This window comes from Lissotriton helveticus, chromosome 5_1, assembly GCF_964261635.1.
Source record: "Lissotriton helveticus chromosome 5_1, aLisHel1.1, whole genome shotgun sequence".
Lineage (NCBI taxonomy): Eukaryota > Metazoa > Chordata > Amphibia > Caudata > Salamandridae > Lissotriton > Lissotriton helveticus.
Window position 1 is genome coordinate 1,821,860,335 of NC_136065.1, and position 15,862 is coordinate 1,821,876,196.

Sequence of the window (15,862 nt, forward strand, 5' to 3'; positions counted from 1 at the left end):
TGATGGTACTACAGTGACCTATGACGTTTGTACCTCGAAGTTGTGACAAGTCCTAGCTTAACATTCATAGGTTTACATCTACTTAAAGTTAACTTCCTGTGTCTGAGCTGTTAATGCTGGTTAGTGTGGCAAGTTACATGAAAATATCTTGGGCAGCAGTTTTTGTGGGAATGCTTAAAAGTTTGCTCTGCAGGCAATAAGAGTCTCTATCACTCCCTCCAGCCACCTCAATGACGGGCAGCCCTAGTGCCCAACATAGCGCAAGAAAGTGATGAAATGCAGCTCGCACGCTTTCCAATAGCAACTTTAGGTTTTGCATTCTAATCGGAGCATTGAAAGTGTAAATTATATTTCTGGTCTTTCCAGACATACTCTTTACCTCTGTGTCTTTCTTTGAGCTGCAAGTTTAAAGAATACATTCTCTTGACTTATTGAGTGCAACATTGGAGGAATGAGTCAATAAACAATATGCTAATGTTGAATCTGAATTAAGCTATATGAAATCTAAAACGGGGTTGTAAATAACATTTAGTTGAGTCCTCATTGAGATAAGTGTCTGGTTTTACTAGATTTAGGATTTCATGTAAAGTTTGGCAGCATGTGCATCCACAAAAAAATTGCACAGGCACTGTGCCACCAAACGCATGGCTCCATGCCCCTTGTAGAGGTGGCAAACTACAGAGTCTGCCTTTGTAAAACAAACCGAAATGTCAAGCGGGTCCGAAACAACATGGTGTTCGCCCGGTATTTCCCTGAGCTTGCAGTGGAGATGAGCCTCCTAAGATGTTGCTCCAAGATAGAGTTCCCGCCCGTCGTGCAGGTACTTCTATTTTGGATGGGCCATTGTCCGTCAGGGGAGTGGAGGCCATTGCCTCTTCTGATTAGGCAGGCCTGGAGACCTCTTGGTTTCTAGGTCTTTCTTGACATAGCAGCTCTCTGAACCTGTATTGTTACCAATTCTTTAAAGTATTCATGGAGTGGACTTTGTCTCATTTAGAAGGGTAACACGTTCTCACATAAATAGTTCATGTATCTTTCTTCTACCCAGGAAGTGCTTCCATTGCAGTGCATGAAGGGCGGTTTTACGTCAGAAAAATCCACCCAGTCAATGCGTAGTTGTTCAGTGAACTTGTGTAGCACCGAAGGATTTGAATAATCTGATGTTAACTTAGGTTTGCAGCTCTGTGCTCGCTGTTACTATTGCATCAAAGTTATGTTGTTGTAGTAGGAAGACCAGTAGCCAGTAGTGTAGATTAAGTAGATTTATTCTGTTACAAGTAGGATGGTAAAGGAGGCCCACCTGGAGCAGTGTCCTGCTGCTCAGCCCCACTCACTCAAACTGACCACTCATTCAAACCATGCATTCATGAACATTCTGATTACATCACACATACAGGCTGAGCAGCAGGGAAGGAGAAGACCAGAATACAATTACCCTCTACCCTCCTTCTCCATACGTCAGTTCACTCCCAAACATGAATTAACATGTCTCCCAAAAACTGAAATACCTGTTTCGTTCCAGGAAGCGTGGGGTGAAGATTAATGTAAGCATTTCCGTTAAAACCACGCCCCGTCTGTTCGTAGGAAGAACAATTTGTGGGATTTCCCCGTACAATTATCTTTTTGCAACTAAGTCCGGTTACTCAGCTCGTTAGTTAACCTACATGCACCGCCACTTAGTTGCAGGAAACTCAGACCGGGAGTAGGGTTTTCCCACTGGATCAGTTCTGTGTACAACTAAGCTGGTTCATCAATGCACCTTCTCTGTAGCTGCACTATATTAAAAATCACAATTTTACGTTACCTATAGTAAATAGGTCCTATTCATAGTGATGGATCCTACTGAAGGGGGCTAAAGTAAAATTACTTGAAATGCTGATGGTAAAAACGAGAAAATAGTAGAAGCAAATATGTCCCCATTCATGGTAGAAAAAAGAAGATGACTGAGAACAGTGAGTTCTGAGTAGTTGCAAGCCTAACTTCCTTAAAATTGGCACCAGGGTGGCATACAAGCCCAGCACAGTAGTTAAAAATGCTGAGTCACAATGGAGAGTTGACTGGGATGAGGGAGACATCTGATTTAGTGGAATTTTGCATAAGATGGCTGATGGTCATCTAGTGCCTGACTGCAGTCGGTATTGGGCAAAAACCTTTGTGCTGGTCTTTAAGTCTTAAGATCCGCTTGGTGTCCACAGAATACATTAAAATGCATGCAAAAGGTAGCAGCAGAGGTGCTAAAGGTGTTTGATACAGATTACAGATGACTAGATTTAGAGGGCTGCTCAAAAGGTGGGAATGCACGGCAATGAAACCTTCACTGGAGGATGAAGTCCACACGTGCAAAGTTGTAAACTTTGATTCCTAGACTGCGATAAAGGAAATGGTTGTTGGTGTTGAACTCTGGTGACCGATCCAACAACACTGGGGCACTGGCAGCGCCAACAATTGCCTCAAATCTCATGTCACCCAGAATAGAGAGGACTACACGGTCTGTGCCTCCTTCCGGCCTAAAGCTTGCTTGAATTGGCACCACATATGATGTAATTTAAGGTAGGGCCGAAGGAGGTGGCTAGTCATTCGCTCTAGCATCCTGGAAACATAGTCATGAGGTTGTCCTCAAATTGAAAGGGTCCCCAGAGTTCAAAGAAGTTTTTTTTAAAGAATTGTGACCTTGGTGCTTTCATTACATGCTCCTTTAGGAGCACTGTTTTTAGGGGCTAATTTGAGAGTGCTTAAAAAGAACATCGAGATGTAAAGTAATCTTGCCATTAAATCTTTTTACACCTGGTGACAGTTTCTTGCTGTGGTAATTAGATTTTTCCATTCTTGAAGATGATTTAGTGTCTTTTCAGTGTAGTGCCGGCCAGAGAGGCACCCTTCGGTGTGGGGGTGATGTGGTTGTATTTCTGTTAACTTCTGACCAGTCGTACGTGAGGAAGTTTTACAGCTATGGATTTGTTGCACCACATACTGGACGTGTGTGGAAGTTGGAGGTACGTCAGACAGGTTTGATTTGATTTGAGAACGCTTCTCTGGAACCCAGCCGTATACATTGACCAGAGCATGGTATTTTAAAAGGATAGTCTAGAAACTTGGGGACGAGGTTCATTGGTGAAGAGGAGCCATGTTAGAGAGGTGTGATTGCAAGCGAGGATGCTCGGTGTCTAGTGTAGGTGTTCTGCCAGTTGCCACAGTTCACCCGAGGAGGGGAAATCAGCTTTTCTCCTGAGTACAAACCGCTGTGTGCTTGAGAGAAACGATGCAAACCAGTTGGTTGAAATGCAAGCACCGGGTGGGCGGTGAACTCAACTCCGCTTGCGGCGTTTGCAGAGTTTTCCCCTCTCCGCGTTACGCAGAGATCGCAGAGTTCCAAAAACTCAGCTGAGCAAAGTTTTTTTCCTCGCTCATGTTCACCAACTCCAAGTTGGCGAGCGAGGAAAATCAACTTCCTGGCGAGATTTTTCCTTGTTAGAGATTGTCAACATCAAGCGTGGAAAATAAACCTTGCGGTGAGATTTCTCAACACAGGGGGGTCAGGTTTCTCATTGCAAGTGGTCTCCTATGCTTGTGACCGCTCGCGTTGAGAAAGCTGCTGCTCGAGTAAAAATCTAATTGAGCGGCAGAAAAGGAAAGCCTGCTCTGTGCATTGTGCCGTTAGCGATGATCGCACAGTGCGGACAAGCATCCAGCACTGTGCAATAACTGCGAACAGCATTTTTCTATCAAACTCTGCCGCTCGCGGAGATCCGCGTACTGCGGCGGAGGTTTTTTACCATTTTGCAGAGTTTCGTGTAGCGCAACTCCGCCCAGAGTTCATAAATGGGACCCATTGGTGGGCTAGTTTTAGTAGAGAGGTTAAGGTTATTCTGGGTTGGTCTGCTCATTGACACAGATGTTATTGTTAGCAGGATCTTGATCATTCATTGTAAGTTCGGGGTGATTGCAAAGTAATTTCCTTTGTTTCTCATTGTAGTCACACCCCTGGATGTGGTGAAGATACGGCTCCAGTCTCAGAAAACACCTTTAACCAAAGGTAATGTATCTGTTCTCACACTTCTAAGTAGGGGGGTCCCTGAATGGTATTGAGCCCATTCCTCATTATCCAGGAAAGCGAAATCCTTCCAGTTTTGTAGCTTGAATCTTTTCTGGATTTACATGCTGTGCATTATTCGGTTATGTAGTGGTTGGATCCTGAATTGTCGTAGTTATTTATTTATTTATTGGATGGACATCGACATACCACCATTTGGTGTCCTCTTGTGATGTTGGCGGCCTTCCTCCGGAAGCTCCCACCTTTTGGTTGTCCGATTCTTTTTTTCTACCGTTGGGTCTGGATCAATACTGAAGGAGCTCCTGAGACTGGAGAGAAGAATCGACGAAAAATAAGGAAAAACTTCTGCGGTACAACATTTCGACTTTCAGGACTACAATCAAAATGACCGGAGTCCGACCAAAGGTGAAAAATCCAACTCTTCGATGACAAAAGGAGAATGCCCATGCAGGGGACTCCTTGTGCGTGGTAATGGACAAGACACCGTTCAAATTCTGCAGAAATTGTCACCGCAAGTACGATAAAAAAGATCAGCATCCGGTCTGCAACCTTTGCCTACCGCTGGATCACCGAAGCGAGGACTGCAACCTATGCTCCAACTTCATCCCAGAGACGTTGAGGGTGAGAGAAAGACAGAGAAGAGCAAGCTATACCATGCAAAGCTTCGAGAAGAAGACTTCAAAGGAGGTAAGAGAGTTGTTGACCTCTAAAAAAGTAGAAGAGTCTCGAAAAGCACTCTTGACCCACAAAAGGAGCTTCTGCATCGAGGCACTCGACACAGCAGTTGCATCCAAAGACAAACACTCAGTTGGATCCTTGGACAAAGACTCTGTAACGGCAGAGGCCCTCAAAAACCCAAGACTTCGAAAGACCGTTAGAAAAAAGATGCCTCTGAGTCGAAAAAGGAGAGGTAGTAACAAGCTTCGACAGCTGGATCAGCGTCGAGAAGCACAAAGAGGAAAGCCAAAGGTCTCGACGCCGAAATGCACGCAGCCGAGATGGAGAAGAGGAAAAGATTGGAAGCCGAAATGGCAAGTTTTTACAACATAAAAAAGATTTCGACGAAAGCTTGAAACAATTCAGTATACTGCCGAAAAGTACATTAGAAGTGGAGATGGTTGTTGAGGAAATAATGCCTCCGACAACACCCGAGCTGCTCGATGAAGAAGAAGAAGGATTCTTCTTCGGAGAAGAGGGGGAAGACTAAGAACACGCATATGCGGGATCGTCGATCTCGGAGACTCAAGACCTGCAATAGCAACATCTTGACGCTGAATCACCTGAGGAGGCTATGGAGACATATCCTTCGAGGCCATCACCACTAGATGACTTTGGTATGTATAATCAGGTTATTAAAAAGGCAGCTGAAACATTTGGAGTGCAGCTGGAGGAAGAAAAACCCCAATCATGTTTTCTATTAGACGTTGATGCCAACACAATCCAGAAATCCATTCCTTCCAATGCTGCCAAGTTTATTGGATCAGGGAAAGGAGGCCTTCAAAGAGCCTGAAACATGAAAAGCTATCACACCAAGAGCAGAAATGAAGTACAAGCATTCCTCCAATAACACTATATACATGAGAGGGTCTGTACCAGCTGACTCTATTATTCTAGGATCACTCTCTGCAGCTAGGAAGAGAGCTAATGTACCAACCACAGTGGGGTAACCTCCAGACAAGGAAAGCAAAAGGATGGACTTTGCCGGGAGAATGGTAGGAAGAAGTGCAGCAATCCAATGGCGCATAGCTAATTCAAATGCATTACTAAACAGACATGCTTATTAACATTGGGAAGAAGTAGGTGAACCTACTTGAGCAGTTCCAAAGAAGAGCTAGCCACTTGGTGGAAGAGGGTAAAAACATTGCTAACGCATGTTTAAAGTCAGCCCCAGGTGCTGCAGAGACATCAAGCAGACAAAAGATGACTGGCATCACAGAAATGAGGCACGCATGACTGAGAATCAGGTTTGAAACCGGAAGTGCAAAGCAATATAATAAACTCACCATTCAATGGTGAACAACTGTTTGGAACTGTGGTTGACGACAAACTCAACCAATTAAAAAAAAGGAAAAGGACACTGCAAGGTCCATGGGTGCCCTACAATTCAGAGGTATGCTTAGGGGCACACCCTCAAAGAGACCAGCAGGTATAGGTACCCACCAACCTACTACCTCACAGTAAACCTACCAAAAAACATACTAAGGAGCAAGCCAGGGGCAGCAGCAGAACTGGCAGTATCAACAAAGAAGGCAATCCTTTCGAGGGCGTCCCTGTGGCAGAGGCCAGCCACAAAGAGGGGGACCACAACTAAGTGACTGCATTCAAAAACATGCACAATAACTCCACCATACAGAAACAAGATCCTGTAAGTTTACAGTTCTCCAGCATACTTCACCAGTAGGAGGCAGACAAAAATTTTTCATTCCAAAATAGGACATCACTTCATACAAATGGATTTTAAACATAATACAGTACGGTTACTTGTTGGAAAGTGGGTTATTGGCAAGGGCAAATGTAGGTCTGCCACCGGCAATAAGGCCACTAACACATGGTAGGACCCAGCAGAGGTCTTAGAAAATTATTCCTATGCTCAACCCATGGTAACGTGGCTGCGAGCTGACAGGCTTAACTTCAAAGACTGGTATGTAAAGCATTTTAAAACACCATTTCAGTAAATAATTAAGACACAACACAAAATAAAAATCCAACACCAATTTATAAAAATAGGTAATGTTTTTGTCTTTTAAATGACACCAAAGCGAAAAAAATCCACACTAGGAAACCAGAGATATGCATTTTTCAATATTAGTCCCTTTCTAGTGGTTCCAGTTATAACTCCTTCCTGAAGTTCTGCTTGTGGGTCCCAAAGTATCCAACACACAGTCCAAGGTTCTGGAATCTCCAAGAGGGTCCTTGAAAGTGTGAAATTTCAATTCTGCAATCCACTTGAACAATACCCTTACAAATCCAATGGTACTCCAGGCTGGGAATTCTTTGTGGGGATGTCCAGGTGAGCTCTGTTAACCTGTAGCGTGCAGGGAGTCCACTCTTTAATCCTTTTGAAGCAAGGTAATCCACAGAGCTGCAGTTTCAGTTGGTGCAGTCTTCAGAGGTCAGACCTTAGAAATCTTTGCACAGCAGAACTTCTCAGCTGGGCACTTCTTGCTTCAGTAAGTTTCAAGCAGCAGATCTGGAGGGCTCCGCCCCTCTCAGATACTTATTCAAAAATTCTCTGGGTCAAGTAACCGGTCACTTCTGACCATTGAGAGGAGGGTAACTCCTCATAGTTATTACCACATCCTGTAGAGTGTGGCATTATTTTGTCCCAGAGTGCATCAAATCTTCCAAATCCATAATGGCTGATTTTCCAGCAAGGAGAAAGAGCTGGCTAAACACCCCCCCCCCCCCCTGCCCCTGGGATAGCTTATTTCCATAGACTCTCCCCCTAGCATCTGCACATACCCTCCTTAAGCCTAGCCCTGACTCTGGGTCAAGAGTGTAAAAGTGTAACTGATACCCAGGCCTCCCCTCTGCCTTTGAAGAGCATGGTTTACAACACCAGCCCCTGGCCTGGCATTCCTATGGACCAGCACACTGCCCTCCCAGCAGAGTTGGTAACCCCAGGGGCTCTTTATCACCTCTTCAAAGCAGCCTGGCTAATCCACTTAACTCTGACCAATCAGGGCAGACCACTGGAAGGCTGAATTTGGACTTGCAAACAAAGTCTTATAACTTCTTGTATGTACACTTTAGAAGAAATTCAACTATGATATTGTTGGATTTACTATACCATTTTGGGAAGTCTTTAAATGGTCCGGCTAGTCCTCTCCTATCAATAGTTATTAATCCATAACTTCCTACCATGTTAACCTATGGGCCATAGGATTTGCAATGGGGAAAATGACTTGTGCCAGTTTTCTAGCACCGGGGCTTATAAAAAACATATTTTATACGTATTTCACAAATTTCTACAGGACCTCCACCCCCTGTGCAACTTGGGGAGACTTTAGGGGTTCTGAATCTGATTAAATATTGCAAATCCTCCTTACCCAGTGCTCCTAGCATCACAGTCGAATTTGAGCAGCACTTTACTACAATGTGGGGAGTGAAATGTGAAATTTCACTTTACCCAGACATATAAAAACTCATTTAATATGGGTGTACCTTCTAGATAACTGACCCCAACCCCACCCCTGGGATACCTAGGGGAGCCCCTTAGGGTCCCTAATATGCCAAAACATTGTAGGTTATCCATGTTTAAGTGCCCCTACCACCAAAGTCGATTTTTGCCACAATTTTTCCTTTTAAAAGCAGTCCTGGCACCCAGGGCTGTTTTTAAACTGACCTCAGGCTTCATCCGTGCACATATGCAAGTGCAGAAAAAGTTGCTGGCCTCTAAAGTACCATGCCCCAGGGTACTGGGCTCTTCTAGGTAGTTTCAATCGCCTGCACTAGGGGCTTATGGGGTAGGTCATGCCAAACATAGGGGTACCCCACCATACCATAGTGTACCCTAGTGTATGTTAGGTGTTTTAACTGTATTCTAATGTGTTCCTTTCAGCTTAGCATTGTCCCTGGGCCTGGTTGGGAGGAGCCCAGGGTCAGTCAAAATCAGTTACCACCAGCATCAGTCAGCAAAAGGTTGGGTGGTGCCCAGGGCACAGTATGACTTTGCAACACTACTGCATAGAGCTAACAAAACAACCTCCAAACAGAAGACTAAACAAGAAGATACATTCAAAAAGAGAATTATTTCAGCTACTCCAAGAGGTACAGGAACTTCAATGGAAGCATGCAATAGAGCATGTACCACACAAAGAAAAGAACAATAGTTAATTCCACGTACATCCTAATTCCAGAGGTAGTTGGAACATTACGCCCAATATTAGACCTCATATTTTTAAACCAATGTGAAAAAACACAGATTCAACATGACTACACTGCAAGAGGTGATACCTCAATTGCAAAAAGGAGATTACATAGCAACCATAGACTTAAAGGATGCATACTTACACATCCCTAGGAATAGAAGACACAAAATCTATTAAGATTTATGGTCAACAAAACACTACCAATTCAAAGTACTGGCATTTGGACTAAAATCGGCACCAAGAGTGTTCACAAAGTGCCTAGCAGCAGTAGTCACTCATCTAAGAAAGCAAGGATTCATGTTTACCCGTACTTATACGACTTGTTAGTAAGAGCAAACTCCTACAGTCTCTGCAAACAACATATACAACAGGTGATAGAGACACTAGTTCAACTCGGTTTTCCAATACATTGGGAAAAATCTGAGCCAGAACTGTGTTCTTGGGCGCAGAAATAAGTGTTAGGAAAGGTGTTACGAAGTAAAAAGAGGAGATTAGCCTTATTGAAGGAGACTCATCAATACCAGAAGGGGCAACCTCCGACAGTGAGAACAGTGGGGAAACTACTGGGAATGATGGCTTCACGCATTAATGTAATTCCCAACATTCGATTACACATGAGACCATTTCAAGTATGCCTCCAAACACCGTGGTCACAGGCAACAGGGAGTTGAAATGATCTAGTGGTTGTCACGCAGACAGTTCATCAGGAGATGACCTGGTGGAACAAAGCAAACATAGCACAGGGCAGACTTTTCACACAGCAACTCTGACAATGACCATAACAGATGCTTCCCAAATAGGATGGGGAGCGTACATGAACAACCTCAAAGTGAGGGGATTGTGGACACAGCAGGATGCAGTGAAGCACATCAATATCTTGGAGTTAAAAACAGTATTCTTAACCTTTAAAAGCCTTTCAGAAAGAGCTCTACGGCATGAAGGTATTGATTCAAACAGACAATACAACCACTATGTTTTACTCAAACAAGCAAGGGGGAACTCTGTCTCACGCCACCTCAAGAACTTTGGAGATGGGCAATTCCAAAGAACATAGACATAGTAGCATTACACCTACCAGGAAAGAGCAATGTAGAAGCAGAGAGACCGAGCAGACAAATGTCATCATCCCACGGTTGGGAACTGAATCAATCAGAAATCAAAAAGATTTTGAAGAAATGGGGAACATCGCAAATAGACCTATTTGCAACACAGGCCCTAACACTACAGGTACCCTATTTCAAGCATTACAAGGTGCCCCTCTGGCACACTCCACAAGAAAGAAAAGCACCACTATCGCTTTTCTAGAAAATATTCCAATTCAAGACATTTGCATGTCTGCAACATGGTCCTCAGTTCACACATTCACAAGACATTACTGTGTAGACATTCAAATGAATAAAGAAGTACAAGTAGGACAAAAGGTCTAACATCATCTATTCACAAACCAAAGCTCATCTTCCACCCAGCCACCACAAGACTGGCAAACCGCTACAAAGTCTGTGCACAGCATGTAAATCCAGAAAAGATTCACGCTGCAAAATGAATAGTTTCTTACCTGTCTAGTTTTGCAGTTTGAAGAATTTTCTGGATTCACTAGCGAACCCACCCTCCTCCGCCAGGAAAGATGAGAAGAGGACAGTAGGGAAAAAAAAGAAGAATCCGAAGATGGGGATCAAATTTGGGAGCTTCCGGAGGAAGCCCGTCGACATCACGAGGACACCAAATGGTGGTATGTGGTATGTCGATGCCCTCCAAAAAAAACCAGAAAGAAACTATTTTGTACGCAACCACAGGATGGCGGAATAATGCACAGCTTGTGAATTCAGAAAATTCTTCAAGCTGCAAAACTACACCGACCGGTAAACTATTAGTTTCATGCAGTGAGAACTGCTCTCTGCCTTGTCCTAGTGCCCACTTGGGTTTTCCATTGCTTAGTGAAAAGATGTAGAAGCTTCCATTATGTTACTGTGAATGCTGTACCTCAGGATACATGGATGAAAAGGGTGAGCCACATAAATATTGTGCCTCTGGGGATATAACATTGCCATTATTCTCGAGGTGAGCAGTGGCAGGTCTTGTATACCTTGCAGGTTCTTGCCAGTCCTAGCCAGTCTGCTGTATCCTCCTGTAGAGTGGAGGCAGACCTCATGTCAATAAACTGTAAGCTGCACGGGCCTCGGGGCTTTCAAGATTTCTGCCAAGACGGATCCAAAGAAACCTACGGCTACATGGCCTACAATAAATTGGTTTTGGCACCTTGGGGCTCCCTGTACCTGGGCTGGCTTGCTGCCATTAATGCGCATGCTTAGCAGTCATGCTGTAGCTATGGGTTTACATAGCTGCATGATCATGTGGCACTGGGTGCGGAACAAGCCAGTTAGGCTGCTGTGCATGGGGCATGGATTGGCAAAGGTGGGCTGCCATGCGGTGAGTATGGTAGGGGCACTCAGGCTGGCTTGCTGCTGATATAAGTAGGTGTAGATGGGCTGACATGGATGGGCACAGTGAGTCTCAACATCATGGACAGTTAGGCTGACATCCAGTGGGCTGATGTAAGAGACACAATGCAGTGGAGATCGGTCAATACAAGGACTTGCAGTATGCATGGGTTGGTATGCACTGGTCCTGCAATCGGACTTCCATGCAGGGAGGCACGGGGGAGGCCTCGTAGACTGCTATATCCCGCATTTGGGTGGCTACAGTTTGGCAGTATTGCCAGTGTGCACGGTGGGCCACGGCCATGTTTGCGCAGTCAGGTTTCCATGTGTGTATTGCTTCCTTTTGGCTGTCGCTGTGCTGTACACTAATACGTCGATGCTTTCTCAGGCTGAACTATTTCTGATGGGCTCCCACGGGCACTCCATGCATCAGTGTAGGCGGAGAGAAATGCAGGGCTTGCACAAGTGAAGGGGCCTGCATGAAGTTTGCCTCCTGTGCAACTGACTGTCACTAACACCCTGTCCTGTAGTTCCCTTTCTGTGAGAGGGGATGTGACCTCTTGGCTGCCGCCATGTGCTGCTTGTTAACGTGTCCTCTTGTATGTTACAGTGTTGTCTGCGCGATCACTTCCCTGGACCCATCCTATAAGGCAGTCAAAAGGTGAGTATATCTGCATGACCCCCTCCTGCTGTACAGCATGTGTGGTAGGAAAGAGTTAGATCGGCAGAGGTGGGGGCGATGTGTGTTGTGTGTGTGTGTGGGGGGGGGGCGGCGGGGGCAGTGTTGCAGAACCTTGCAGCAGGACCTGTCCGTGACCTTTTCCCTGAACCGGGGTTTCCCTGCTTTTTTTCCAGGGCGCTGTTTCTTGTACTGTAACGGGCTGATGGATCACCTGTACGTGTGTCAGCATGGGACCAGCTGCTCTGAGTGGTACAAGACATCCACGCATTTCAACGGAACTATGGTAAGGGTTTCTGCTCCCCTTTCGGAAGTTAAGACACTGCCCAGAATTAGTTTCCTGCTACTGGCCGCATTATTTTATTTTCTCCTGTCTTGCATTCTTTTTTTAAAGCCATGCCACAGTCCAATTTTGCTGTTACAGAAAACCCCACACTACTCTACTCACTCAGGATGCCTTGTTTTCTTTTCCAGGCTTTCTGTGCTCCTTAACCGCATTCTTTTTGTCTTTTACATTTCTGCTCCCAGAATCTCTCCTGCCACAGTGTCATGTTACAGTTGTTTCTCCTCTGCCAACAATCTCTTGCCCAACCCCAGATTCAACTGCATGCTGTTCTGAACCCATGTGAGTCTCCAATGTGAGGGAGTCGTTGCAGAAGACAAAAGGTTTATTGTAAAGAACTGTGAGGTAGATGGACTCCGTCAGGCAGTGAAGAGCTTGTTCCTGTTCTGCTGAAAGCCTACGGCTGCTTTCAGTGTAGGGATGCTGAAATATACTTCATTGAGCCCGTGCTCCAGAAGAGGTCATGTGGGCTTACTGCAGTACAATCTGTATCTACTTTAGCCCAGAGAGACTTGTAAGGGGGCTACAGAGAGCTATTCAGGGACGTGGCCCTTCTGAGACCACCATAGAGCTGATCAAGAGCCTTTACTTTCTCCCGCTCTGCCTAGGACTTGTTGGGGCGCATGGTGCACAATCCACCGTCCCCAGGCAGCCTGTGCTAGCTCCCAGCTCTCTGATGCTGTGCATGATTGGACAGGGTAGAGGGCTTGCACCTTATATGCTGTGTGCCTGCACAGACCCTCTAGAGACCCTTGAGCAGCACTGTACACTCTCAAAGGCTGGTGCGGGCTGTCTGCAGAGAGCCTGCACAGCACTGGGGAAACCTGTTTAACATTTTCTTTTTTCTCTTTCAGGACGCCTTTGTGAAGATCACACGCAGAGAAGGGTTAAAATCCTTGTGGAGCGGCCTCCCTCCAACCCTGTGAGTGACAGCAGTGCATATGGGAGGGTGAAAACCAATACAAATGGGGTGTTACTCCGGTGTCCAGAGCAGGATGAACATTTCATTTACTCTCCTCAAAGACATTGTCTCTCCACTCAGCCCTGTCCACCGTTGAAGTGCCTCCCACCCCCCCCACCCCAGTGTAGGATTCACTAGCTTCTCTCCTCCACTCTGTGCTAGTGTTGGGGTTTATAATGGCCTCCACGTCCTGCCCTAGTGTTGGGGACTCATCACTTCCACTCCTCCACAGAGATGCCTCTAATCACTCTCCCCATCAGGGCATGTTTCATACATACTCAAGTATTCCCGGCCCCCCAAGCACCCTCGGGTAATGGAAGGTGGGTGATAGGGTAGGGCGGGTATGGGTGCCTATCCACCCTCATGTCCCCAATGCACTGGTGTTGGTGTACACAAACACTGGGCTCTGGGTCCGATTCTTCCTCCAGTGCCAAATTCACCCCACCTCCTTTAGTTCCCCTTTTACCGGCACTGCCGGACCCATGACTGCTGTTCTATTTCCCTCTGCCTCCGAGCGCCAGGTTCTGACTGCTTCTGGGTGCCAGATCCACACGCCCTGTAAACAATAAGAGGCAGCTATGAGAAGGGTTCATCTCTCATCCTTCTGTCCTCTCTTCTGCTGGCAGGGTGATGGCCGTACCAGCTACAATCATCTATTTCACCTGCTATGACCAGCTGCGGGATTTTCTAAGGTTCGGGATGGGATACCAAGGAGTGCATATACCTCTGATCGCTGGCGCAATATCAAGACGTGAGTAAATTCCTACCTGCAGAATTTTGGCTCCCTAGCATATCTGTCTATGTGTACTGCACGTGAGGGAAAGTGTAAAATACAGAGACTAATGTATTGTGCGTCTCTTTAAGCGACAAAAAGATTTTGTAGAACCTACTTTTAGCATCCTGAACTACCTGCGGAACCCGGTTTGGTTTTGGCGTGATGAATTTGTATTCTGCAATTTTTTTTTATTCTTTTATGGAAAACATTGACCACACCAGGTTAAACCGTCTGACTTTTGTCCCAGACTTTTGTCCCAGTGCAGCCAAGGCTTTTAAGAAAGTAGGGCAGAGGACGGACAGCATACAAGTTTACTATATTGCTTCTTACTGTCTATCTCCGCCCCTTTGATTAGCTGTAAGTAAATAAATCGTGGTAAACCTGAGACCTTCAGACAGCCACTGACAATACCCAAATGTTCCCTTTCATAGAATAATATGGTCAAGTGGTCCTTTGTTATAAAAACTACTGCTGAAATACTATAAAGGTTTTTAGTGTATATAATTTATATTCCCCCATGTCCTGCTTTTGGCTAAGCACAGGATATGAAAAAAGTTAAACATTCATAATGTAAGGTAACTCTCTGGAAATCATTTATTATTATTATTTATTTTATTTTTTAACTTTATTTTTACTTTTTATCACTCAGTCAAACAATCAACATTAAAGCATATAATAGTACTAATAGTACATTGGCATTTGCGCACGGTTCCAGAGGCAAACAGGGCTACGTTTCACATCAAGCTACATTAGAATCAACAATGAGGTCACATCTTGAGCCGCACGTTAGTATGGTGTAGTTACCAGGGGGGTAGTCATTACGCTCAGTTCCCCAAGTCCGTTCCATCCCGGTTGGCCCCTCCTTCTGAGGCAGCCCCAATGGATGTTGAATCACTCTGAATGCCATCCTCCCCCTCCGAGTTGAGGAGCATACCACACAACTGGCGCCATTCCATGAGGTCTGCTTGTAAGTTATCTTTGCGAGTTAACTGCATGTGCGTCTCTTTGGCTAGGGCCCATTCCCTAACATCCGGCAACCATGTGGGAATGTCCAAGCATCTGTGTCCCATCCAATTAATCCCTATTCTGTGTCTGGCCAGAACCAACATGAGCTACAACAGTTTATAGGCTATTTTCCTTTTTTTGGGTTTGCGTACATGGGCCAACAAACGTTAGATTGTTTCTTCTCGGATGGGTAGGCCTGTACTCGTCCGCACCCTTTCCACAACCTGCGCCCTGAACTAATGTTTCTCGGGGCATGCCCAGGCCAAGTGCAAAAAGTCTGCGTCATCGGCCTTGCAACTGGGGCACTTGCTGTCATTAGAATGCGAGAAACGTCGCAGCTTCACCGAGGTGAGAGAGGTGCTGTGTAAAAAATAATAGTGGATCAGTTTGAACCTGGCGCTACAGGATACTGTATGTGTGAGTTCATAAACCGCTGACCAAGTAACATCCTCTGTGTACATTAATATTTAAATGCTGTTGAGACTGGGCATTAAACCTAACTTAAGCCACACCATGCCACTGTATGTGCCATGAGTTTGTTTTCCATTTTTCCCTCATAGAGTAAGGCTTGACTGCTGAGCGTTACTACACACGGAGATTCATGTGCTTTTAACTTTTCAGCAAATTGTGAGAGAAGGCACTTAAGACTCATGTTTCCCCATTGAAAAACAAAAGTGGCCCCCTTTGGATTCCGTCCAGTAATCTGACTGCCAAAGAGCACGCCACCTACTGCAAGAAG

At 45.4% G+C, this 15,862-nt stretch overlaps 1 protein-coding gene across 6 annotated transcripts in view; it reads left to right on the top strand.

Annotated features, from left to right (window-relative positions):
- The window catches only part of SLC25A39 (solute carrier family 25 member 39), a 232,635-nt gene that overhangs the window by 178,438 nt on the left and 38,335 nt on the right, over positions 1-15,862 (top strand). For 5 of the 6 annotated variants that reach the window (XM_078645178.1, XM_078645182.1, XM_078645181.1 and 2 more), the window contains exons 4-8: positions 3,974-4,033; positions 11,971-12,021; positions 12,216-12,325; positions 13,237-13,304; positions 13,970-14,094. In XM_078645178.1, the coding sequence (XP_078501304.1) occupies positions 3,974-4,033; positions 11,971-12,021; positions 12,216-12,325; positions 13,237-13,304; positions 13,970-14,094 (414 nt within the window). The remainder of the gene's footprint in view (positions 1-3,973; positions 4,034-11,970; positions 12,022-12,215; positions 12,326-13,236; positions 13,305-13,969; positions 14,095-15,862) is intronic. The other variant, XM_078645183.1, reaches the window with a different exon arrangement.